We start from the raw sequence: 26,116 nt of genomic DNA, 5'->3' as shown, positions 1-26,116 counted from the left end.
TTAATTTACTCGTCTCTTTAAGAATTTATGGATTTTTCACTAGCAATATTCAACCATCCTATTTATTTTAAATAAAAATAACTTATTTACACACAACTTTTTGAATACAAATATAGCAAGGGACTAAGCTCGCGAAACGATTCCTTCGGAACAAATCTTTCAGAAAATATGGCAAGGGACTCGGCTCAAGACGCGATTGTCTCAGAAAAAATCAGTGAAACAAATAACTGGTCATGGAATGTTGCATTCTCAATCGATCGTTCGAGAAATCATCCAGAAGATTAAGTTTTGAATACAAACAGGGTGCCATTAAGAAAAGCAGGCTACTTAGCACAAAAATGAAAAATTATACTTCAAAACACATGATTATAATTAATTTTTTTTTAATCAATGCCTAATCCCCTTTTTACTTACCTCTTATTAAGTTCACATGGTTTTCGTGTTATTTAAAGTCACAGCACGCCACTGATATATACCTATAAAATATGTATATGTCTAACAAATTGTTAGACATGTAGATTGGTTCCATTGAGCAGAACTATTAAATAGACAGTTTATTGTACTAAGAACATTCAAATTTTATATTACTGAGCTACCTGTATACACATTACATATATACATACTTTATATGTATGTATATAAAACGGCGCCTAACAATAACAATTTGCATAAAATAAAAATACATCTCTCATCGCACGTATGTTAAAAAACGGCATAGGAATTAAATATTTCCCTTATTAAATTTATGAAGTTATTAAAAGTTAATGTACATATAATAATACAGTGTTGAGAAACAATCAAAGCGTTCACATAAACTAACAAATCGTCTCATGCAATGCAATTGAACGTTCCATACTAATTAACGTCTTTGAGCAGAAATATTAAATAGATAGTTTGTTGTACTAAGAACATTAAAATTTTATATTACTGAGCTACCTGTATACATATGTACATTTTATATATATTAAACGGCGTCCAACAATAACAATTTGCATAAAATAAAAATACATCTCCCATCAACGTCTTGGGGTGTACACCTTCATATTATACTATCGAATTGTAAATAGGTTTTTGAGCTCTTTTTCCTATTATGCTGTACATTAACATTAGAATAATATAATACTATGATTACTAACCAAATTAAATTAAATTATAAAATAGAAAATGATCAGTAGATCAGTAGCTATTAAAATAGATATAAGATGTATTTTGAACATAATTTCGAAATAATAAAAATCATTTAAAAATCAAAAAAATATTATACTAATTCGAAATAAAATATACATATATCGCATTGATATCTTACATATATATGTAATGGAATCTATACCTATAGATTACACTCATCTACAGTAATTGTAAATACAGATTAAAGACGGCGAGCTTTGAAAGTTAACACTATACCATCAGCAATACGAAGCGGGGGCGTTTATTAGCGTGCAAATAATAACCTCGCTGATTATTTATCCGGTTTATCCCCTTCGATATTATTACACCCCGACTCGATTTATAGTGATTCGCCTTGGACGGGTTTCGACGCGTACAGATTTTTACAGTCTGTCACATGGTACAGTGCGTGGGTGCGTTGCATTGAGGCACCTACGTGGTAAAACAAGCCCTCGGCCTTTTCTTCGGCGACGAAATGGTAATTTGCACCTATTACCGAGCTCACAATGGGCGAAAAGTGAAATCGTCATCGAACAATACACCGTTTCGTGAACTGCCGCAGTGTGAGAAAGGAGAATTTAAAAGGCAGGATGTGTATGTAAAAACGAAGAACGAAAAAAATAGCCGCTGATTTTTAACCCCACGAAGCGTGACTGAAGCACTATTCGAATGCAACAAGTGTATCTTTGCGAAAAGTATTCGTTTTAAGGACCGATACTGGTTTAGTTAAATAGCGGTTGATATCAAAGCGCTGGAATACACGTAGGCTCTAATTTTACTATCGACTAGATCAGAGTTCATGCAGAATACCTATACATATGTACATATATACTATGTCCAATTCCAAGCACTTGGTTTACTTAGATACAGGTTTTATGACAAACATAAAAGATTTTTCAAAAAATTGATACACTAAAATGGTTCTAAGATGCATACTCGTCTTACAGATTGCTCCAACGCGACCAGTGTGCTATACAGATTAAGAATTATTTAAAGAGGTATACACCCATTAACTAAACACGACATCTATGGTTAAACGATTAAAAGCCTCAGAGACATCTATGGAGAAAATTTTGCAGTGTTTTCAAATCAGCGAAAATCGAGATGCTGAATAAGCTCGAACTTTTGCGAAAGGGATAGGATAAATCTGCCAATTTGTTGGAAGCGTTTTAATGAAATCAGATAAATTGGTAAACTTTGATAAATTGAAACTCTGCGCTATACATATTAAGAATTATTGATTATTTATACAGGTATACACCCATTTTATTTCATTATACACGACACCTATGGTCAAACATTGTATACAGAAGTATACAAGGCAATTACAAACAGAGAGAGATAGGACATGGTTGCCAATTTGTTGGTACTGTTTCAATGAAATCACATAAACTGGCAAACTCTAATTGGAAACGATCGACCTTGGAATCCCTTAATTGTATTAAGGTGCATGTAATTACAGAACGTTTTGCACCTTGTAACATTAGCGTAGATGCAATGAAACAAATCTTAATGTCTTGGCTCGGACTGGGCAGAATGGACTTGTTCCAGTGACAGCTGGAACAAGTCTATTTTGGGAACAATCAGTTAAAATAAATAAAATCAGCACAGCAGGTGGTGTTTTGAGTCGAATTTAACACCTTGAAGGATTACGCCAGGAATTGAATATGAGCTGCCACTTTCATGCATAATATACATGAATTGAATCAAATCGCAAGGAGTATGTATAAAACATAAAGAGCAACATTAGAAAGCAAAGTTTTGGGATAGAAGAAGGTCAAAATCTAATGTAAAAAAGATGACAGATGTGGAATTTTAAAGATTTGAATCTAGCATTGCTTGTACCAGTAACTAATTTCACTAAACTGTCTTCAAAGCGATATATGGCGCACCAGAGCAGTTGCGTATGGGGTTAAGCGAGGTGAAAACTGGCGTGGGCTCGTCTCGAATGATACGAGAGTGATTTAAGTGCACTGTTACAAAAATGCATAGCAATGGAGAGAAATATACCTGTTGTCGGAGTGCGTGGGCTTAAGAAGCACTACCTGCTGCTCGCTGCTCATTATTACAAGACTAAAAACCAAGAACCATGGTCTGACGGTAGTCGAGTACCAAATTGTGGAGTCGGTCGCCCACCAATAAAATCGACCGCAATTAACCCAGCCATCGAATACACCCACTGCTGGACCTATCGTGAAGTTGCCCGATTGCTCTCATCACAGTACTGTTCTCACTGTTTGATGGTTTTTACAAGTGTAAGCGGATGATGATGATGATGATGACGATGGGAACGATTCATCACTGAATTTTCGATAAACAATGTTGCATCTAGGCCAGATGTCGTTAATTAGATGCACTAGCTGTGTGCATTCGAGCGTTGGAACACTTTCGCAATAAATCACACTCAAACACATGTATGTATGTACGTTGATATCAAAGGTACATTCTAAATTGCACATGATGCGACGAAAGTCGTGCACCGATGCATAATCCGGAAATCAAAAGGTCGGAAGTGATATTTCGGTTCAAATTGGAGCTAGACCAACTCATTAGTTTCAAATATAAATCGTGTGTTTAATTAGCCCAGAGCTTCCGCGAGTGTTCAAGTATAAAACTTTAAACAAAGATGTTTTAAGTTAAAGTTAACATCAGATGATGCGAAGAAAAAACTTTGGCAAAAGAGCATAAACAGTGTATTGAGATTTATGTAATTGATAAAAAGGCGGGACTGAGCCAAAGAGCCGAGTTCATCTTTAAATCAGTACACACGGAAATTGTACGAGTCATCAATTTCGAATCCTCAATAAGAACGTCAGGTCAAAGTTCAGGCGAGAGATGAAGATGGCCAGAAAAAGTAGTGAGCAACTAAGAAATACAATACTGTAGATCCTCTTCATCTAGGTTCATCTTTGATACTTTCTACGGATGAATGAAAGAACACTTCTAATGAAAATATTATCAAATGTACCAAAAAAATGAAAATACCAGAAAAAAGCTTGAAGACAAATTCCAGAAGGGACGTTTGGAATATCAAGTTCAAGTGGAACATATTTTCTTTTAGAATTTGGCGTGTTATTTATTTATATTTAGTTTGGACCATTGTGACATTACGGAAAGAACCTAATGCGCACCTAATTAATGGTCTACATCAGAAAACAAGAATAAAATAATAAAAAAACAAAAGCAGAAAAATATGATAAAAAATAATGCAAAAAAATAGCATAAGGAGAAAAAATATCAAATAAACAAAATAGATAGTAAGGGAAATGTCTTTCATCCACAACCAGCAAAAAATTTCATATAAGAAACAGCCGCAAATACAAAACAACCCACGAGGCCCAAATGGAAGGCAGAAGATCAAAACTCCACTCATACATCACATCCAATTATGAAAATAATTATGAGCGCATGCTACCAGACAAATAGGTTAAAATAATCCCCGATAATCTACGCTTACTGAGGTAGAAAATATCACATTCGGGCACAGCAGCAACGATTTCATTAAGAAGTCGGATAGCTTTTAGAATATGAGCCATCCGATATAGCACTGTGCGGGCAGGAGGTACAGCCAATAAATGATGTCTACCACGCACATAATTATTAGGGATACAAAGTCCCTACTGTTCCAGCAACGACATGACGTGACCTATTACCACATATAAGCTGGAGAACAAAACGAATTAATGAAAAGTATCTCCAAAGTTCAACAGAATTATACCCAAGCACGCCCAAAAGAAAAACCCATTTTCTTTCCTATATATAAAACGAAAAAATGCAATAATAAATTGCGAAGATTGAATAATCCAGTGGTTTATGTTTGTATTCTGAGAAGATATGAAGAAGCGGCGTAAAACAGACTATCCTTTGGAAGGTGGAAAACTTTGGAATTTTGACCCAAATATATAATAGAACGGTACAATTGAGAAGTGAAAGGGATAATATTAGTTCACATTAGACCATGAAAAGCAATTGATTCGGTTTTTGTGTACATTACTATGGTGAAGCAATACATATGTACATACATATATATGATTCATAAAAATTGCCCAAGCTTTATTAGTTCAAATTTGGATTGCAAATTTGCACAAAAAGAATTAGGATAAATTTTATATAGATATATTCAGACAAGCCTACTAAACATTTGCACAATGAACGAATTGAACATGTCAGCCACTATTTACTTCTCTTATAGTAAATTCACAAAAGTACACGAAAATTTTGAACTAAAAATCTCTTTATGTATGTATGTATTTCAAAGCAATTGAATCAAACCGACAATATCTCAACGCAAAACTCAAAATTTGTCAACGGTGAATTATGTGCAAAAGACACACTCATAAATATTTTTTCGCTTAGTATACCTACCTACGTGATGTTTGGACTTCACAAGCAACCGCTACTAAAATTAACTATAAATACGCTGCTACTTTACAACTATCAAAATTTATGATTTATAATAATCTGACTTACAATTCGTGGCAAGATTTGGCACGACTTCCACCAACGTACACAAATATACGTGCATAATTAGTACGAACGATTCGGTTACTTTGTATGTACCACTTACAAGTCAACCAACCGCTTTACCAAAATGCAATTTGGCAAAGAAATGCCCCCGCTTGCAAAACAAGAAGTACGACCGGTCGATTTAACCCTTTCTACATACCACTTGGCAAGAATTTTCCCGAAACAAAAGGTAGAAGAAGACTTATTTTAGTGAACTATAAAGTTCATCGAGTTTGTGGGAAGGAGGGGGGGGGGTTTGATTGAATGATTGGGCAACGGAGCGAAAAAATGAACAGAGACACCACAACGGACGATATAAATCAGGATGGCTTATAACAGAAGCTGATCGATTAACTGTCAAGACTGCTGACGCGACAAGAAGACCGTTTTGCCATGTGATTTATGGTCAAATAAATCAGCGAACTCGAATGAAGGGAAATGTCAGCCGCCTAGAGCGAACGGAGGACTTCTAATATTCAAATCTCGATATTAAATTAAGTCCATTTGCGTGATGTGAATCGTTGACATTTGAGATGAACTATCTATCTATCGGTGATATATTGTGCGATGTCGCTTAAGATCTATAAGCCCCCAATTTAAACTGTTTCTGAAATACATTAAACTTAAGACGCTGTAAAAGTGCACTAATTGTCAATCAACTAGATGGATGAACTTTGTTCGACATTAATGATAGTTAAACCTGATAAGTAAGTAGAAAAATAAAGTATCTTCCGAGAGACTTTTTAGCATCTGCCTATTCTTCTTTTTAATTACAACTATTTCATGGCAGCTTCTCTTGTCCACATACTCCAAAAGATCTATTCTACTCCTTTGTAATGTACATATGTAGATTATCGACCTTTCTACATCAAACACTATATGTTTTGGTGTATTGTTGACAATCATTTTATTTCCAAAGAAGCTTTGATTTCATTCCGCATAAGCTTTTTAACGATATACATACATATGAACTCGTAGTTTTGCTTAACACTTGCCGCACTGTGACGGATAGCGAGTGACCATGACTTATATTTTATTATTGTATTTCTCCAAATATACTGAATGCAGAGTCTTCATATTTTATGTATTCCTCATCAAAACCTCTATGATTCGAATATGTCATTACGAAATAAAACCAGAAATAATTGTTTTTGCGGGAAGCCCTTTGTACACGTGCCTCACATATGCAAAAAAGAGGAAGAATTCAGTACGGGCCGCGCTCAACGGTCAATGTAAGAATGATATCCGCACTTATTTCATATTATTCGATAAAACATGATAAAACCTCGCAGAATTTGCATTATTTTAACTTGAAACATACATTTTTAGCTGGACGCTTGGGGTCCAGCACAGTGGCTAGCTAGCGAATTTTTTTAGCACAGTAAGACAAGTGTTAATATTATCAGCCCCAAATGCGTAGCTTTTTGATGTAACATTACTACATTGTACGTAGAAGGGAATGTTTCAGAATAACTTGGGAAATGTAACATGGAAAAGCTTAACAGCAAGGGTTAATATATCAAAAATGATGCAGGACAGGCTTCTAAAGGAGATAAAGATACAAAATAAAGTAAACCAACAATACCTACTAGTAGCATACTTAAAACAAGCAATCTAATGATTTCTGCATTGCTCGAGTTATTTAACTGGCGAACAGATGTAAACTGCAGAGACTACCATAATACAAGTATATTTGAACTTCAAGTCCAAGAAGAACTTCAACTGACGGTTGCGTTTAAATTACACAATGTTCTCGTGTTTTCGACTTGGATTTCGAGTTTTGGAGTTATGTAAAAAAAGCTGTGAGAATTCTTCACACGAATCATACGTACGGTTGCACTTTCTTTGCATTATGCATCAGATTTGGTGATGTCACGTGTACACATGTGTGTTGTCATCAATTCCGGTAGTTCATTGCGATATTTGAGATACGCGTTTTATTTTGTTTTATTTTGTTTTGTTATTTTTATATTTTGCGGTGTTTATTTTAGTTACATGACTTTGTTCGAGTCCTCGATAATGTACGGATTCTAAGACCGGAAACAAGCCTAGCTGTAATTTCACGGTCGGTGCACTAACTCATCAATCGTGAGAATTTTTAGAGCCGCTCCCTTATCCTAAGATTGAGCGCTTCCTTTTTGTCTTTCAAGTACGTAAGTAAATACAAATGACTTGCCTGACATCCTTTTAATTATCAGCTTATACAATATATACCCAATACCTACTAAAACTCAAGCTTGAATCAACCAAACGCATACTACATACTTTGACAAAATCTAAAAACAACATTAGGTTTAGTAAAGAATGGACGAATTTTAGTCGTATAAAACAGTCAAATTTATAAGTTTGTTGTTTCGTGTAATATAAATGAATCCTATATTGCTAAATTCGATAAGGAATGCCCTGTAGAAATAAATAAAAGCTGCTTGAAATAAATTCCAAAAACATTAAGGTCAATAAAACGTGAGGGCGCTTGATGTACATAGAAAGGTCAACGACCCAGGATAGATTCTCCTGACGTACATATGTACGTACGTACATATATGCATACTTTGACTACTTTTTGTAGACCAAGGCAAAGTTTTAGAGCAGTTTTGCCCATCAGAATAAAAAACGAACCATCTTTTGACCATCTATCTATTCAACTACATATACGCAACGGAGACGCGACAATTGGTGCAAGTCCAAAAGGTTCAACGACAAAATGTACCCGAAAATTAGTGCACTGACAAAATGTACCCGCGACAAAATGTTCACGCGACAAAATGTTCAAAAATCCTAAATTTTCCTATTTTGATGGAAAAAGTAACTTTTTATTGTATTATATTTATCGATGTATATGGTACTTTTTATGACATTCGCTTAAAATGTAATTGTTCAATTTAAATAAGAATATGTTGGTGCGGTTGAGAACACCTGTAATTTATACTAATTTAATAACATCCGCGATCTATACGATAAAAAGTACCATATACATCGATAAATATAATACAATAAAAAGTTACTTTTTCCATCAAAATAGGAAAATTTAGGATTTTTGAACATTTTGTCGCTTGAACATTATTTTCGTGGACATTTTGATGCGTGAACATTTTGTCGCAGGTACATTTTGTCGCGTGAACATTTTGTCGCGGGTACATTTTGTCAGTGCACTAATTTTCGGGTACATTTTGTCGTTGAATCTTTTGGACTTGCACCAATTGTCGTGTAACCCTATGAATTGTATATAAATTTTATTGTACATTAATCGTACTCAAATAGTGGTGACATAGTAGGTAGGAGTGGGTTTTTAGACAATTTAATCGGGAACCGTTTCAACAATGAAATCAGAGAAATTGGCAAACTCGACTTGATAGGAAACGATCGACCGGGAGTCACAAATATCCAGGTGTGACCAGCAGCACTACAGATATACTCAGAAAAAATATTTTCAACCGAGGTCAGCTTATGGGATCGACCCGGTGCCTCTCGACGCTAAGCAGAAGGTTAACGACCTAGCTATGTAGCTGGCAAAATGAACGAATAGTACGGCACGGCATGCCTAGATAGACTCCAGATGTGATGGGCGTATCCTCATGTCTTATTATCGATCAAATATGGGAATCACCGTTATCGATCACTGTCAAACTTATGTATTGACATGGATAAAATATCGCCAAAATAAATCCAGGGGTGAATTTTGGCCTGGATAACCGTAGCATAGTTGCGAGTGGAACCCAACCAATCAAAATTTAATCACGTCGAGATTGTGACCCAAGCTTGTGATGCAAAGAAGCGCAGTCGCATAATATTGAAGCTTGAATGACGCATGCGCAATTGGCGTTCGTGGTGCGCAGGTCATGGCGATTGACACGTGCCATCAACAAGGGGACTTGGAGTTATTGGTTTGAGGGGACAACAGACCGCTGGAGCACCAATGAGCACTTCCGGTGTGAGATGGGACTCTGATTGGATAATGGGGCGCCGGCGCTTCGACGCTTTGGCATCGCGATTCTACACAGCACAATGGACGCCCTCTTCGAATGATGTATTCATGTGTATGTATGTAAGTGTAAACAGAGCAATGAGATTGAACGGAGATAAAAGATGGCGGAGATGTGCGAATTTGGCGAGGGTTGCACGGAATGGCGTTTAACGCCATTTTGTGACACCTCTTCGGTTACGCTTTCTTGTTACGCATGAAATATGTATGTATAATATGTTCTTTTTTTAATTCATGAAAAAATATTGTAAGCAATTGAAAATTTGTACGTAAATATAGATATGAGCCGTTATATTTGAAAGTGGCGAAAGTTTTTCTTAATTTCGAAAAATATTAAATACTAGTGGTTTTACCCGGCTTCGCTCAGTGTTTGTAATATAAACCGCTTAAACAAATGGCTAATCTAATAGTAAACATTCATTTGTTTTTTTATGAAAAATTTATTTGAATCCAAAAAAATAATATTCAACGATATCAATATCGTCGGCATAGAAAATTTGTTCGATGACGTCACGGATTCTACGAATCACACAAACAAACATACATACATATATACAAAGTCTCTTTCGGAATTATATATTAGATAATGATTTGCCTTTAATAATATTTAAAAATACTAGTAGCCTGTAATATGTTTATTCTGCTTATCCGAGTAATAACAATTTGTAAATTAAGTCAAACAGAAATATTGTTTTTGGAACTGAAAGGGCGAAAACACACTGTGTGGTACGCGGTACGCGTTTTTTTAGATACTTTTAAACATGCGAAAAAAGGCACACCCCTAGCTCTTATACATGGTACACAGTCCCAAAAATCACCGTTTTGGAGTCACAGAAAACCTGTGATGTTTTATCCTTGCTTGACAGTGATCGATAACGGTGAATCCCATATTTGAAGAAAAGTAGGAGAAACTTGTTTGATCTCGGTCACATATGGATATGCACATGCACATTGCATGTGCAACTGCACCCGAATTCGGTTTGGAGAACCCCCATTGTGAGGTCGTGAGAAGCCAAAGGACGTGACATCCCGTACCACTTAGTGTGTTTTCGCCCAAATTTGGACTTTCGCCACTTTCAAATATCACAAATATTATAACGGCTCATTTATGTTTACATTTCGTGTGTACTTTTTACCAGTTTGTACAAATAAAGTATACCGATTTTTAATTGTATTCTAAGTGACATTAAAATTATGATAAAAATGGACATTCTTGCAGATTCCTAAGCTATGGCCCCGATCATTAAATATGTAGATACGTATTTACATTGCAAAAAATTGAAAACAGTGAATAATTAGAGCTTACAATATAATATACATATGTACATTATAGTTTTAAATTATATACCTAAAGTAATCACTTTCACAAATCATACCGAAACTGGCACGATAGTCACACCGATTATTTTGTAATTAATTTAAATAATAATAAAAAAAAAGCATTGAACCAAACCAGGCAGATAATTCATCCATTGAAAATCAAATGTGGGCTGTCGACAAATTTCCTCGCAAAAGTTCAATCAATTATTGTAAAAAAAAATCCTCGTTTCTTCACAACGCTCGCTGTGGTCTGGTTGGTATCCATTGTCTTCTTTTTACTTAAAATTTTTTTTCGCAAGACTGGCGGACATCCGCAGAGTGCCTTTTATCATTGCGATTCATCAGTCGGATTGACTTGGCCCACTTGTGTCCAAAACACCCGACACGAATCTTGTTCTGCTGCACATTTTACCGTTGTTTTTCATTCTCGTTTCATTGTCGAGATTCCATTGTCCAAAAACAAGTAGACAATACGACAACGACAAATTTTCGAACACAAACTACCGTACCTATGTACGTTGACCTCTACATATGTACATATCTATACTAAACGGATCGTTTACACTCATTACTATTCGCAAGTAATGATTACTTAACACTTCCGAAGAAGACTTTGATGCTGCCGACCGTGTCAGTGAGATTGACGCAAAAACAAAAATAAATAAATAAGAGAAAACATACACATGCATAGGTGTGTGAATCTCGGAATTAAAATAAACGAATGGAACCTTTTCGACGTTTCGATATACGCATTAATTGATTCGGCTAACGAGCTATCGCGTCTCGCATACGTAATTGCGATATGATTGATATGATGATTATAAACGTTTGCCGCTTAATATGATCACAGTTTTAAACCGTTCGCAATCAGCTTTGAAAAAATGAGCCGATCTCAATCAAAACGCACCGCTAAGAAGAGCTGCTCTAATAGACGTTTACGTCGGGACCCAAATTGATACATTCGAAGATGTATTGCGAAATAAATTTTACACTAAAACCATAAACAATAAACTATACACGAAATCGAAGACTAGTATTTATAATCTAAAGTAAAACGATTTGAATTATAACGGTGTAATTTTCCAAGAACTTTATATGAAAGGCGTCGGGTTATTCTGCCGCACTAAGATTTTAATGTTATAGTATAGAAATTGATCCTGGTTTGTATATTACACTTTCGAAACTAAGTATTTATGGTTTGATCGTTATAAATAGGCTCAAATTGGCGCACAGACGTGACTTTTCACCCCCTTGTAAGAAAGGTAACGGCGACAAATTGCCGCCTATCGAACGAGTTAAATTTAACCGGTAGACTGACCCTTCGAAAAGTGCATCTAAATTTCGCAGCATTCAGTCTATAAATATTTACGACAGACGTAAACGTCAGTGCGACCTGGCAACGGAAGGGTTAAGTGCGGAATTCCTCTTCACGGAGCTTTCGTCTTGCAACAACACAAATACCCTGTCGTAGTACGTGAGATCTCAATGAAAATTTCAAACGTCGACTTGGGAAAGCATGCAGTTGATTGGAGGTAAGTAGTTGTGATACGTGGACCATATGGTCGACTCACATTGACCATAAACGTAATCTAGTCTGTGGACTGTCCTACGATTCTATTAACGTTTAACCTGGCTTCTCCATTAGCCGGTCGTGCACGTGGAAATGAATATGTATGCGACCAACAAACAGACTTGGACTAATAATAATACATAATAGAACGAGCTTTCAACGAAAACCAATTAAATCTAAACACGTGGCATATTTACGACTGGGACGCGGCATTTAAGATCGTTTAAAATAATTTTAACGATAAATTATCGACTTTAATTAATTCGAAACGGACGCTGTTTCCGGCCGAAAATGTATGCTTAGGTGTTAATTATTTATTTATAAGCCAAAGTTCGTACAGATCTTCGATCACGTGTTTTCGGTATCATCATCACCTATCGAGGTGAAAAAACATAGAATAATATAAATGCATCCGATACTGGGGAATAAATCTTTCGGGACAAATCTTAATGTGAAATCGCAGTAACGGAAAAAATAGCAAGATGGTGATTTATTACTACGCCATATTCTCAACGAATTAATGTGCATTTTAGGAGTCAAAGTCAAATAGAGAATTCACCTGTTTCAATTTCTATTCCGTATTCTAATTTGGAATACATTTATTTCAAAATGAAAGTCAAACAAGCTTATCTTATCTAAAAATGAAAATGTTACTTGCAGAAACAATATATTTTTAGTTTGAATCATTTTATCTGAGTGTATTATAAATTAATCAAGATGAGCATTCAAAAAATATTAATCACAAAAACAAAAACCAATAGCATGAGTCAATTTTTAAATTGATTATTATTTGGTGAGAAAATTTCAGCATCAGAATGACATCAGCAAACATTTATATAAATATGTATGATAAAAAGATCATTGAAACTTCTGAGAGCAAGTTCATATCCTCAATAGATTTTATTCACTCCAGCGGTAATTGATATGTGCAATTAATTTCCAACATAAATTAATACTTCAAATATAGAAAAACATGCTTCTAAAGATGTAGACATTAAATAAAATAAAAATAAACCATTTTAAGCGGCGACCCAGAATACTGTTATGGTGTTAACCTCGCATCACACACCGTACAATTATAGCAAAAAAATACGTAAATAAGAGCGACTTACATATTTCCAGTACGTGTAGCAATGATGCAGTTAACATGGGAACTTGCATTGGAATATTTTTTATTTTATTTTAATTACTGTACTTGAAAGCTTTCAAATATTTCAGTCCGGGTAGAAACTAGTCAAAAATATGCATATGTATGTATATTTTATTTTTATTTTTTTTCCCTCTTATTATTAATTCACGTCGTCTTATTTTCATCTAAACATGCTAACAAGGATTGCACCTTTATCGCACTATTTTTTGTTTTTGAATAAATAAAGGTTTTAATTTAAAGTGCAAGCAAATTCGTTTGTAGAATACTATCCGCCTAAAAAAGTCGCATACAATAATGATCAAAACGAAAAATTTCACTCAATTTGCACGTTGACAATATTTCACAACACTTGCCACATTGTTTAAGCGTGGGAAATCGAAATCGGAATTGATATAAAAGTGAAAATTGACGCGGAGGTCGCACGGTGAAACTTATGAATACGAGTTAGCGCTGATTTGTTTTTTTTGAACACTAACATACGTACATATACATATTACGTACATTAATCCGTCACTTTCCGATATGCACTTATGCAAAAAATATGATTGATAATCGCAATAATTATTCTCAATATCGGTTTCGATGACACATTAAGACATCGCGTGCAACGAGCAGATTAACATAGCTATCTTGTACCGAACAAATACCCGCGTGTCAATGGAACAATAATTAATTGCAGTCGAGGTGAGTTATGGCCGCGATTAAAACTAAAACGACCAAAAACGGAAACTTGCATCGCGTAAATTACTCTTTGAGAAAATAAAATTAAAAAAACCCTCATAGGTGCGAATTAATCGTACGTTACGAGAGTCGTAATAATGACGCTCGATGGCGATGAACAATGGTCGTGGATCTAATGAAGTATTGCCAGAACAAAAGGCTGGAGAAAATAAACAATCAAGTCGGTGGCTTATGGCAATCAAAGTGCTATTCAAACGATGGGTACTACGCTACGACAGAGGGGCAAAAACTACACATCTGAAGATCTATTGTTTGAGGTCTTCATCAATCATACGAGCGGGTCTTTAAGGTGGTCTCTCTAACCGCAAGTTTAATGAACTAAATTGAAAATTAATATTCATCGCTACTACTGTGTAATGAGCGTTTTTCAAACTGTATGCCGTGGGATATTCAAACGTGTAATAATATAAGTAGAAAATATTCATGAAATTTAAATTACACACATGAAAGACGGTTGTTTGAAAAACGTATTTCTGGACTAACTAGAAAAACGGTTGATTAAAAAAATCAAAATGTACATATGTAAGTATAATTAGTGTTGTAATTAAACATTTTTTAATAGAAAAAAAAGTTCACTTAAATAATAATTTCCAACGCCGATTGATTATGGAAGATTTTATATGAAACTGGCCGAAAATTGGAAAATAAAAGTAAAAAATTCAAGTTTTTAAGAAAAGTCTACGCTTTAAGTTAAGGCAAATAGAGATAGTATACCAAATTTTATCATTCTGAATCAAAATCTGTAGATTTTACATTAAAGACAAATAAACTTGAAAAAATATTCATATTTATATACATGTATAAAAATAAGTGATAGTAAAATACAATAGATTGTATAAAATTTTATGTGTTTCGCAATTATAAATTCACATTGATAATCTCACCACTTTTGCAAAAAGGGCTGCAGAATGCAGTTTGGCTGTCATCGATAGAATATTTGCAAGACTGAGCGATGACGATGACGATATAATATTGGGAAAGTCGACCTTACTGGTTAAATTGAGTAAAGCAGCAGCAATATTAAAATTTGGTCTTTAGTTTTGCTCGATGAATTAGGAAGGGGAACATCTACATATGATGGAGCTGCTATAGCGGCTTCCGCAGTGGAAAAGTCGAGTAGCAGAGGTTGTCACACTGTGTTTTCAACTCAAGTTTTGTGTACAATCATTATCTGTAATGATGTACATAAGTTTCATACACCTTTGACAACCTGTAGTGGCACCTACATATGGTAGAGATTAATATATCATGGATAAAAAAATATATATGTAGAAACTTTTTTGGTGTGAATGTTTTGAAAAATATTGTAATACTGTATGTTTTTGTTTTTCATAAATAAATAAATAAATGAATGTTTTATTTTATACGTTTTTAGTCAAATAAAGTCATATAAGAGTAAATATATTCATTTTGCCTCTATTAAATATTTATACAGCATGTTTTCATTGATCAAAACACTTTTAAGTGAGCGGCTTAGTACTTTAAGCTTAGTTTAAAAAATTGGCCCTAATAAACTTCTACTTGATATTCCAATTAAAAATAATTTTTATTAGCAAAACAAGTTTCTTATTTATAAATGTATTCAGAAAGAAAAATCGTTCAATAATTTAAAAAAATTGAGAAGCCCTGGTATAAATAATAGTAAACGTATACAATGTATAATTTAACGACTTCATCCGAGTCTTTACGAACAAAATCTCAATTTAAATTGAGCCATACAAATAGACATCAATTATTATGAATATCAATCGTTTCGTTTCGTTTGTACGACTTTTTTCACATCGGGAAAAAAACCGACGCTCACAATAATTAGAAATTAAAAATGAAAATATGATCGCGTGGGCGTACGGATGAAATCCGTGTGTTTGGTTGATGAGTTATCGCCTAAAAAGGCGCTTCTCAAACCGTCTGCAGAGACTCTAGTGACAGATCCCAAGATTGAATATTGTATATAATATGTACACAGACTCGACATTGACAGAAATCACTAAGTGGGTTAATATAGGCCCGGTGACTCACATCGAAATAAAATGCAAATAAATTTAAAGAAAAAAAAAACAGACACACACACACACACCTATGGTACACGTTAAAGTGTAGATTGACAAGCTGCGTCGAATGATAATGATGATGGTGATGGAGAAAAAAAAATTAAATACAATATTACGTGTCGGCGCAATGGCGCAATCGGAAAAACTGGCCAAATATGGAAACGTTATCACCTACTCATTGTATACCAGCTAGCATTGAAGATTTTGCATTTTGCGATTGGACACGAGCGTAACTTACGATGTGGATCGTTCGTTGTCCATTTCCGACCATTTAATCCGACTATTAGTACTAAAAGAGAGACTAGTTGCAAGTTTCCATAATAGAACTGTCCAAACGATCTACATATGTACATTCAAATCTACTACCAGATCCATATGTTCACAGTAACGGCCATTTTTTCAAATGTTAAAAGCTTTGTATAAATTTATTTTCATTCCATTTATAACAGATCGAGACAGGACAAGACGAATCATCGGGACAGGACAATGACAATTAAAATAAACCGTCAAAAACATGAAACAATGCAGATCAAACTGGTTTTTGTTTATACACGTCATGTGTTTCGACAACGTATTACATATCGACAGTGTTGCTTCTGTGTGGCAAGTTTATAATATGTACATATAAATATATCTATAGTTATTAGGAACAAATCTATCATCTGCTTTCATTTGATCTCTAAAAACTCCATTGTTTAAACATTATATGGACATATTCTGTAACCAGCAACATGGACCAGTAGTATATAATGCTTTCGAAAAAAGTAGTCACGGGTTGTAGTCACACAATTAGTCAAAAAAGTAGTCGATTTCTACTGAATGCTACTGGCCAGACCTTGGATATTTTATTTTATTTCAATCGAACATGTACACTCGCCTTTACAGATCACTCCAAAGCGACGAGTGTACTAATACATATACAATACGATCAATAGAAGCATTTATAAAATGCAAATCCATACAAACATCATCTACAGCGACATCTATGGAGAATGTTTTGCAGTATTTTAGTATGCAAATCGGTGAACTTCAAGACACTGAATAACATGAGATTTGCAGGAGAGATAGAAAAGGAGATGGCAATTTTACAGAATGCCAATTTGCAGGAACTGTTTCAATGAAAATCAGATAAAATGGCTAAATCTAATAGGAAACGACCGATGAACCTTGGATTGTGACTCCAGGTTGAACGTTTCCAGTCAGAGTTTGCCAATTTGTGATTTTCATTAAAACGGGTCGTGCAATTTGGCAAAAATCGAGATGCTGAATAACTCGAATTTTGCGAGAGGAATAGGACAGCGATGCTAATTTATCTAGGAACCGCTTCAATGAAAATCAAACTCTGATAGGAAAAGATCTACCTGGAGTCACAATCCGAGGTTCATCAATTGTTTCCTATTAGAGTTTGTCATTTTATCTGATTTTCATTGAAACGGTTCCTGCAAATTGGCATCCTTATCCTATCTCTCTCGCAAAATTCGAGTTATTCAGCAAATGCTGCAGATGTATTTGTGGATGTTGATCGTATTTGCCCTGTATAATGCTTACAATGCTTCTGTACAATGTTTGACTAAATATGCCGTGTTTAATGTAAAATATATAATAATTATGTATTTATAATTGATATTTCTTGATCTGTATAGTACACTCGTCGCATTGGAGCTATCTGTAAAACGAGTGTGCATGATTGATTGAATAAAATTAAATAAATTTTAAAAATCGATTGATGTTATGTTCTTCAGTGTGAGATTCATCATTATGCATTGCATTTATATAAAATTTAGGGCATAGGGCGTGACTACATATATAACACATCATAATGCTCATCGAGCTCTGACCTTTGCGATTGAAAAGTATGTACTATGCAACAGTAATAATGACTCACATTTTTTGTTACGGGTAATCTGTCTTAAACAATGTGAGATTCGTGACGCGATTTGAACGCGTATTGAATATTTATCGGATTGAAAGCACAGCCAAAAAGCGACCAGGTATTAAAAAAGTTCGATTTAATAGCTAAAGCGCTCGACAAAAAACACTTGTTAAAACAATACTTGAAGCGTAAATTATTCATAAACAATATGTCGAATTTGATTGACTAGAATCGATTCAAAGGTTTTTTTTCTTTTCGGCGAAAAAACTCAAGAAGCTCACGATCAATATTGATTTGAATGAATAACGCAAATTGAACTTGGATTGACAGCTTCAGGTAACCGATTGAGGTGTCTATGTCAGAGATGGAAATCCGAAAAACGACTTTCATTCACGCTAGGCATTGGATTAAACGCGACAGGGAACAAAAAATCATCAAATAAATACACAGAGACGTATAGTGCCATTCATCAAATAAATACATACATACAGACGTAAAGTTTGATTTTTCGATACATACTTTAATATGTATATTGTCGAAAATCATACAGTATTTATGTGGAAAAAATTTCGCTGTACGACTTCAAAGGGTTCATATGTATAAATATTTATTCATTTTTAGCTCCATGGGATGGTGAATGCAAATAAAAACTTTATAACATCGTAGACTTTTTTTTAAGCGTGGAAAACGCTCGTAAAGCGAAAATATTTGCGGAATATCTATTTCGATACGATACATTGACATCAAACGAGAATTTTCAGCTGAAACGCATATACTTTCGTACGAAAAAATATTATAAAAGAAATTAAATACATACAAACATCGAACTGAATCTTAGCAAAAATATAAACGCACTATACATACATACATACATATTTTAGATCAGAAGATACACTAACAATATTTATTGAATAAATTTTGGAAAAGCTTGAATCATACGTGAGTTTTAAACATGACTTTTAATCAAAAATTCCACTGCATGAAAATATAGCTTATTTTCATTGTTTGATATTATTGTTATATGTACTTTTTTAAATTGATTTATTAAAATAAAATTTATATTTACCAAGGTGCCGTTATTGGTTTCACCCCAAGGCGACACCTATGGCCAAATTTGTACTTCATATATATTTATAACATTATTATTCTAAATTTGAAATTATACTCAAATAATGGTGACAAATGAGGATAGGTTGCTAATTTGTAACCGTTTCAACAATAAAATAATATAAATTGGCGAACTTGATAAATTGGTAGGAAACGATCGACCTGGAGTCACATGGTGTATTATTGAACCCATGACCCCTCAGATGATAGCATTATACGCTAAAACTGAGCTATGTTGTTGGTTATATGTATATTTTATTTCAATTAATCATGCACACTCGTCTTAACAGATTGCTCCAAAGCGACGAGTGTGGTATACAGATTTAGAATTATTAATTATATATGTATACACCCGTATATTTGCAATAAACACGAAATATATGATCAAAAATTGTACAGAAGTATTGTAAGTATTATACAAGGCGAATACAAACAACGATTAACATCCAAAAATAAATCTATGGAGAAATTTGTAGAACTTGTACAAATCTGCGAAATTCGAGATGCTGAAAAACTTGAAATTTTACCAGAAAATGGATAGAGGTTGCCAATTTTTTGGAACCGTTTCAATGAAAATCAGATAAATTGGCAAACTCTGATAGTAAACGCGAACCTAAAGCCACACATCCAAGGTCTGGCCAGCAGCAACCGATGGGATTGAACCCTTAACCATTTTTCTAGAAAAGCGTTATATGCTGCTGGTTATATAAATAAAAATTGAAAATAATTGACAACGTTACACATGCACTGAAGAAACATCGCACATACATAATATTCAACATTTCAACATAAGTCCCACTTTCGCAAATAAAAAAAAAATTAAAACGAAATTATCATAAGATTCGTCCCCCAATTATGCATTCAGAATAAAAATCGCATAAATTGCAACACACATAATAGCGCAAATCACTAACGCACGGTCGCATATGGATGAATCGTAGGCGTCTAGTCTATAATTTGAATTGCATTGAAAATGCGAACGTATCATATCATGCATACTTTCGATACGTTCACTGCACTTGTCAAAGTATAGAACGTGAACATTCAATTAAAATATGCAAACGCAAAACCGGAAGATAGTTAGCAGACGAGGCGTGTCACTTCCGGCGTCCGTAACCTTTAATTGTCGCATTAGAAATGAAAGGTCCAGGAGATGTTTCGAATCGAAATTGTGCATCCGACGTATTATATAATATGATAGCGTCGGATGCATTTTGAGTGAATGGAGTCAGTTTCTCACGTGCCCGTTAAATCGCATAATAACGAACTGGATGTTAAAACAAAAACAGTGCTCGAGAGGTCCGAGCATGTCAACTGAATGTGTAATCGACCACATGAATGCCACCGACGCGAATACGAGATCTTATCCTGAGTATGTTGAATAAATCGTTCTGCGGTAGATAACAGTCGTAAGGATGAGTGTACACAGTTGAGCTTCTGCGTACAAAATGGTCCCTGACGCAACTTCCTTGGCAGTTTGCCTTAAATTCATCCCGGAATGGAAAGTATTGTACGATGGGAAACTGCGAAGCAGTGTGAAGTGCAAAATGCATGATAATTCCAAACTTGAGCAATAACAACATCAAAAACAAGATGTCTATCAATCGGTGGCGTAATGTAAAAATCTACCTGATTTTGACGGCCATTTTTACTTTCGTACGTGCGAGCAGGATACAAGGAGACTAGGTGACGTCATACCAAGTCCTCTTGTATCCTGCTCGCGCACACTAAAGTGAGGCTGTGAGACGAAAACAGGGAGATTTTCACGGTACGCCATCAAAAGCATTCAAGTTTGGATGATCGACACAATACATCTGGTGAAAAAATTGGGACCTAAAAGGAGAAGGGTAGTAGAAAATGCTCATAAGAGCAAAGTAATGACGAAGAAAAAAATTATACTTAATTTTTAAAAATATTTAATCATTTAAAATATTAATATTTAATTTAATAAATCATTCTTTATAGAGCATTCCTTGTTTAAATTAATTTTTCAATATCAACTATTAAGAAAAAGCACAGAAGGGAGTGGAAACTAATAAGCAGATATCGGCGGGCAGGATTCTTTTATGCACAAAAAATGGTTCACTATTGTCAATTACTATTATATTATATCAACTTTTTTTGCTATCTTGCTTTGTAAGATAATAGTGAACCTGTTCATGAGCTTAAGTGTGGATGATCTTGAATCTTAAAGAAGTAGATCACCAGACTAGATATTTATTTAGATATGTTGCCCAAATGAATGTATACACAAGCATACTCATAATGTATTGAGAAAAGTCCCAAATTTAAGAAGCCTTCTAAACACTAATATAATCTAAACTTCCAATACTTCTAAACACAAGATCTGATTATATTATGTATAGAATTATAACTTCAGTTCATATATGTATAGGAGAGAACTTAAATTATTTGTCATAAAGATCATAAGATTTGAGAGGAATCAAACTTAGGACAATAAAATTAAGATGATCACAAATTCGTAAGGCATAATGACGTTGAACAAAGGCATAATGATAAAAAACACACTTAAAATTCGGCACGGGACGCGTACGTGGACTCCAGCAGTAAGAGGCGTATCTTTATGCCATTATTTAATTCGTACGATACTATTATTTTGACAAATTTCTTCAAATGGGAATCACTTTCAAACCTATGTCAATACAAGTATAAAATATCAGCGAAAACACTCCAGAAGGGTGAGGCTGGCGAAGGGACACGGCGGGATAGATTTGGAGTACGTCTAGCGGTTTTTATGCGTATACAAACAATGTCTTTACCTTAAAAGACAGCTTATTTTCAGGAAACTATTACTTCAACAACCCTCTAAAAAAAATCTGAATTTATTGAGATACTGTTGGTTGTTGATCAAGATGTTGTTTAGTCGTCATTGGACCACTGTAAAGATCTGAACAAAGTTATTGTTCTGAAACGCTACAGATTATTCGAGATGATGTTATGTATATTTAAAATATCAAATTCAACAATTGGGCCAGCCAAATAACTAACATGTTAAAAACAGGACTTGGATTACAATATTCACGGAAGCAACTAGCCTTTCATCACAAAGAAAAGTTGAATATTTAACACGCAATAGGTATATTTTAGCAGACACTGCGCACTCACTACACAACTAGTTTGGGCGTGTTAAGTCTGTCATACACGACATGAATAACACGATGACAAGACACCGATATTCTCTCATCATCATCATCGTCGATACGAATGAGCGTAACGAACATATTTCGAAGCGAGGTTAATATATTCAAAGTAAAACAAAAAAAAACACACCCATTCGGACGGAAATACATTTCCACAAGTACCATTTGATATCCAAGGTGCAACCATATGGTGGCAGTAAATCAAATTGGCACCCGATTGCTTTCCCAATACGACATACCCAAGACGATATAAGTAAATGAAATAAAATAAGCTTCACTTTCACCGTTGAAATGTGAGCTTTAATAACCGCGTTCTCACGTTTCGCACCGAACACAGATATGCATACGTGTGCAGTTTGAACTTTTTAACTTTTGTCATCACTGCTGCTGCTGTCGCTGCGTATAAAATGGGTCAGATAAGATGACAATGGACACCAATTTGACACCTCTCGATGGTTCTTTTGTTCCGTAGTGACATTCTTGGGAGTATGGGCGTGTCTGATCCGAGTCGAAGAGCGCATAACTGCCGGCACTAATTCCCTTGACTCGTGCTATACGGGTTAACCCTTAACTCTCTACGAGACACAAAACGACATTAATCTATTGAATGACAATAATGAAATACTCACATCTGGGTGTTCTTTGACTGGTACGTATACTTTTTCTGTTAACGTCATGACAAGACCTTCTGGCTCTGGTAGAACCAAAGGGTCCTTTTTGACGCCATTTATTTGGAATAGGCTGGCTCTGACTTTTGCGATTTCTGTAACAAAAAAATAATAATTTTAGAAAATGTGGAAGGGTTGTTTCTCAAGTTGGATAAAACAGCAATTTTTTTGATTAATCAAATGTGCGGGCGATTCGATAACGTAAGTCAATTGCTGACAATTGCGTCACGTGACCCTCATGGGACAATAAAATGATGCGAATCACCCCACCTATGATTTATAGTATCTAGTTCAGTGCTTCTCAAATTTTTAAACGTCCACAAAAATGACACACTTTTAATTTCCTGTATTTGAAAATTCATCTTTAAATCAATAATTAACGAATTGATGAATGGATTCATCAGTCTGAAGGACTAAATACTGAAAAATCCAGTTATTATATAAATTTTGACGACTAAAAGATATACTTAATTTTAAAATAAGGTATTTTCTAGGAAAATTTTAGAGCTATTTTGGTGACGCTTGAAGTCAAAACTTAAACTTTTAATAAAAATGTTGTCAATGCGCAGACACACAATAATACGGTACGGTACGGCTTGCATAGGTGGACTCCAGCTGTGAATGGGCGTGTCTTATGTAATTGTTAATTCGTACTATCTTATTATTTTAAGAAGTTTCTCCTACATTTCTTCAAATACGGAAATTAACATTAAAAAAGGCGATCACTGACAAACCTATATATCACTCCAGGGGGTGAGTTCAAATCTATCTTTTAAAAAAAAACACGTGCCGCGTACCACTCTGGGTCTTCGCCCTTAGTCTCACTTTGTTAATTAGATTAAATTCTACGTTAATTAGATTAATTTCGTCCGAAATTTGTAAGCTTAATTAGGACCACTTCCATCACTTTGATATTTTACCGACATACTTAGCTCAAATTTAAAGTAAGCAAATGTAAAGATAGAGGTATTTATTTAATAAAAATTACATCGGAATCAGCAGCATGATGACAGTTAGCTATCCAAATGCGCCTTTGTACCGCCCCTACTTAAGAAAAGTTACTATTTTCACACTGTCTAAAATAAATTTAATATTAATATACGATCAATTATTTGAGGATGCGCAAAAAGCAATTAGAGCAACTGAGAACATATACAAACTTCAAGGAAACAAATTTCCTATAAATTGCACAAATAAAGACGAAAAGTTATACGTTAAAAGTCAAACTAGATACACGGGAGTTTTTTATAGATACAAATATTTTTATAGAAATATATATAAAAAAATAAGTATCAAAACATAAACCCGAAACTACGTACTAGCAAGAATTAAAACGAACATCGCATATGATAATTTAATATGTTAATTGACCATCTAACTACTTGGCACAACTGGTCATGTGCATAAATAATACGCGTTCTTCCATCCGAAATAAACATAAGATTTTAGTTTGGACAGGTGTTCGATTCGTTCCGTACGTAGATATGTATGTATTTCTAAACAGAAAATACGTACAAAACGATTGAGAGACACTGAGAGGACCCGCATTCGATGACGGAGCGAAAAGTCAACCAAGGGGAGGGAAAGAAAGCACACCATCACACTGAAAAGAGTACTTACATTTCGCCGAAATTATTTATAATGTGAAATTTCAAATTGACAACTGTGGCAAGAGGGCATTTAATTGAAACAGTCATCTTCGAAGAGACGTTAGTGGTGATTTATGCTTCGGTAAGTGAAATGGACGTGAACCCCTTGCCCTCCGCCGCTCTCATTTAATTAGAAACGATCTTGTTCGTTTGCACCCAAATCCCCGCTCACGACGCAAGTATTTATATGGCCAGAATAAAGACCGCATTCGACAATATAAATAAAATAATTAAAAAATAAAAGGGTGGGTGTATTTCTTTATCGCTGCAATAAATTAATTGAGTGTGTTGTTGGTATCTTAATCGAAAAATATGGGAATGCATACGCGAGTCCGAAGCATATGGCTTTTTAATTGAATAAAAATAGATGCTTCGCGTTTAATGGGAATAAAAACGATTAAGACGAGTACGCACATTCGTATCCCAGACTGGATGAAACGTTAACGAACTTTTCAATTACCCTCCCTAATCTATGATGGAAATCTACATATCTTTTCAAAAAAATATTGTTTTGAAGTGCATTCAAACAACATAAACTATATCACATCTCAGATGGGAGAGCGTTGAGCTCATGAATTCATAGCTTACAAATTAGCAAATTGAATATCGATCAATTGTATTGACAAAGTGCAGATTTAGCCAACAAAATTCTCTGTATGAAAATGTAATTTCATTGATATTTTATTGAGTCGTCGTACACATAATCTGTCAAAAAGCTAAAAAATTAAATTTAACTAGCATATGCTTACTGTTCTAACGCTTTCATTCATCTCCTGCAATATCTAAGGCAAGGATACCCAACCTTTTTCAGTTTGGGAGCTACTTTTTAAATAAATTTTTATAGCGATTGACTTTTGTTATAATAAGAATTTTAGAATATTTGTTGCTTTTTTAATTCTTAAAAGTTAAAAATATTCATTTTATAAAGAAATAATATAAAAATTTTCGTAATTATTTTATATACATATAGGGTTTTTTTATATACATACATATAGGTCGCATTATTATCCTTCCCTCAATTAAAAATGTTCTTATTCCAGGCAATAATTCTCGAAATCAAAACAAAACATATACTTTTCCCAACCAACTTACTTCATTGAGAATCTGCAAATGTGTCTCAACTTCCCCCAAACGAATTTAAAATTTAAATAGAACCAATTGTTTTTTTATA

At 34.4% G+C, this 26,116-nt stretch overlaps 1 protein-coding gene across 5 annotated transcripts in view; it reads right to left on the bottom strand.

Annotated features, from left to right (window-relative positions):
- how (protein held out wings) overlaps positions 1-26,116 on the bottom strand; it is a 153,936-nt gene that overhangs the window by 26,937 nt on the left and 100,883 nt on the right. For all 5 annotated transcript variants that reach the window (XM_077440958.1, XM_077440959.1, XM_077440960.1 and 2 more), the window contains exon 2: positions 23,258-23,391. In XM_077440958.1, coding sequence (XP_077297084.1) covers positions 23,258-23,391 — 134 coding nt within the window. The remainder of the gene's footprint in view (positions 1-23,257; positions 23,392-26,116) is intronic.

This window comes from Arctopsyche grandis, chromosome 11 (assembly GCF_051622035.1).
Source record: "Arctopsyche grandis isolate Sample6627 chromosome 11, ASM5162203v2, whole genome shotgun sequence".
NCBI lineage: Eukaryota > Metazoa > Arthropoda > Insecta > Trichoptera > Hydropsychidae > Arctopsyche > Arctopsyche grandis.
This window is presented reverse-complemented; position numbering and strand designations above follow the sequence as displayed.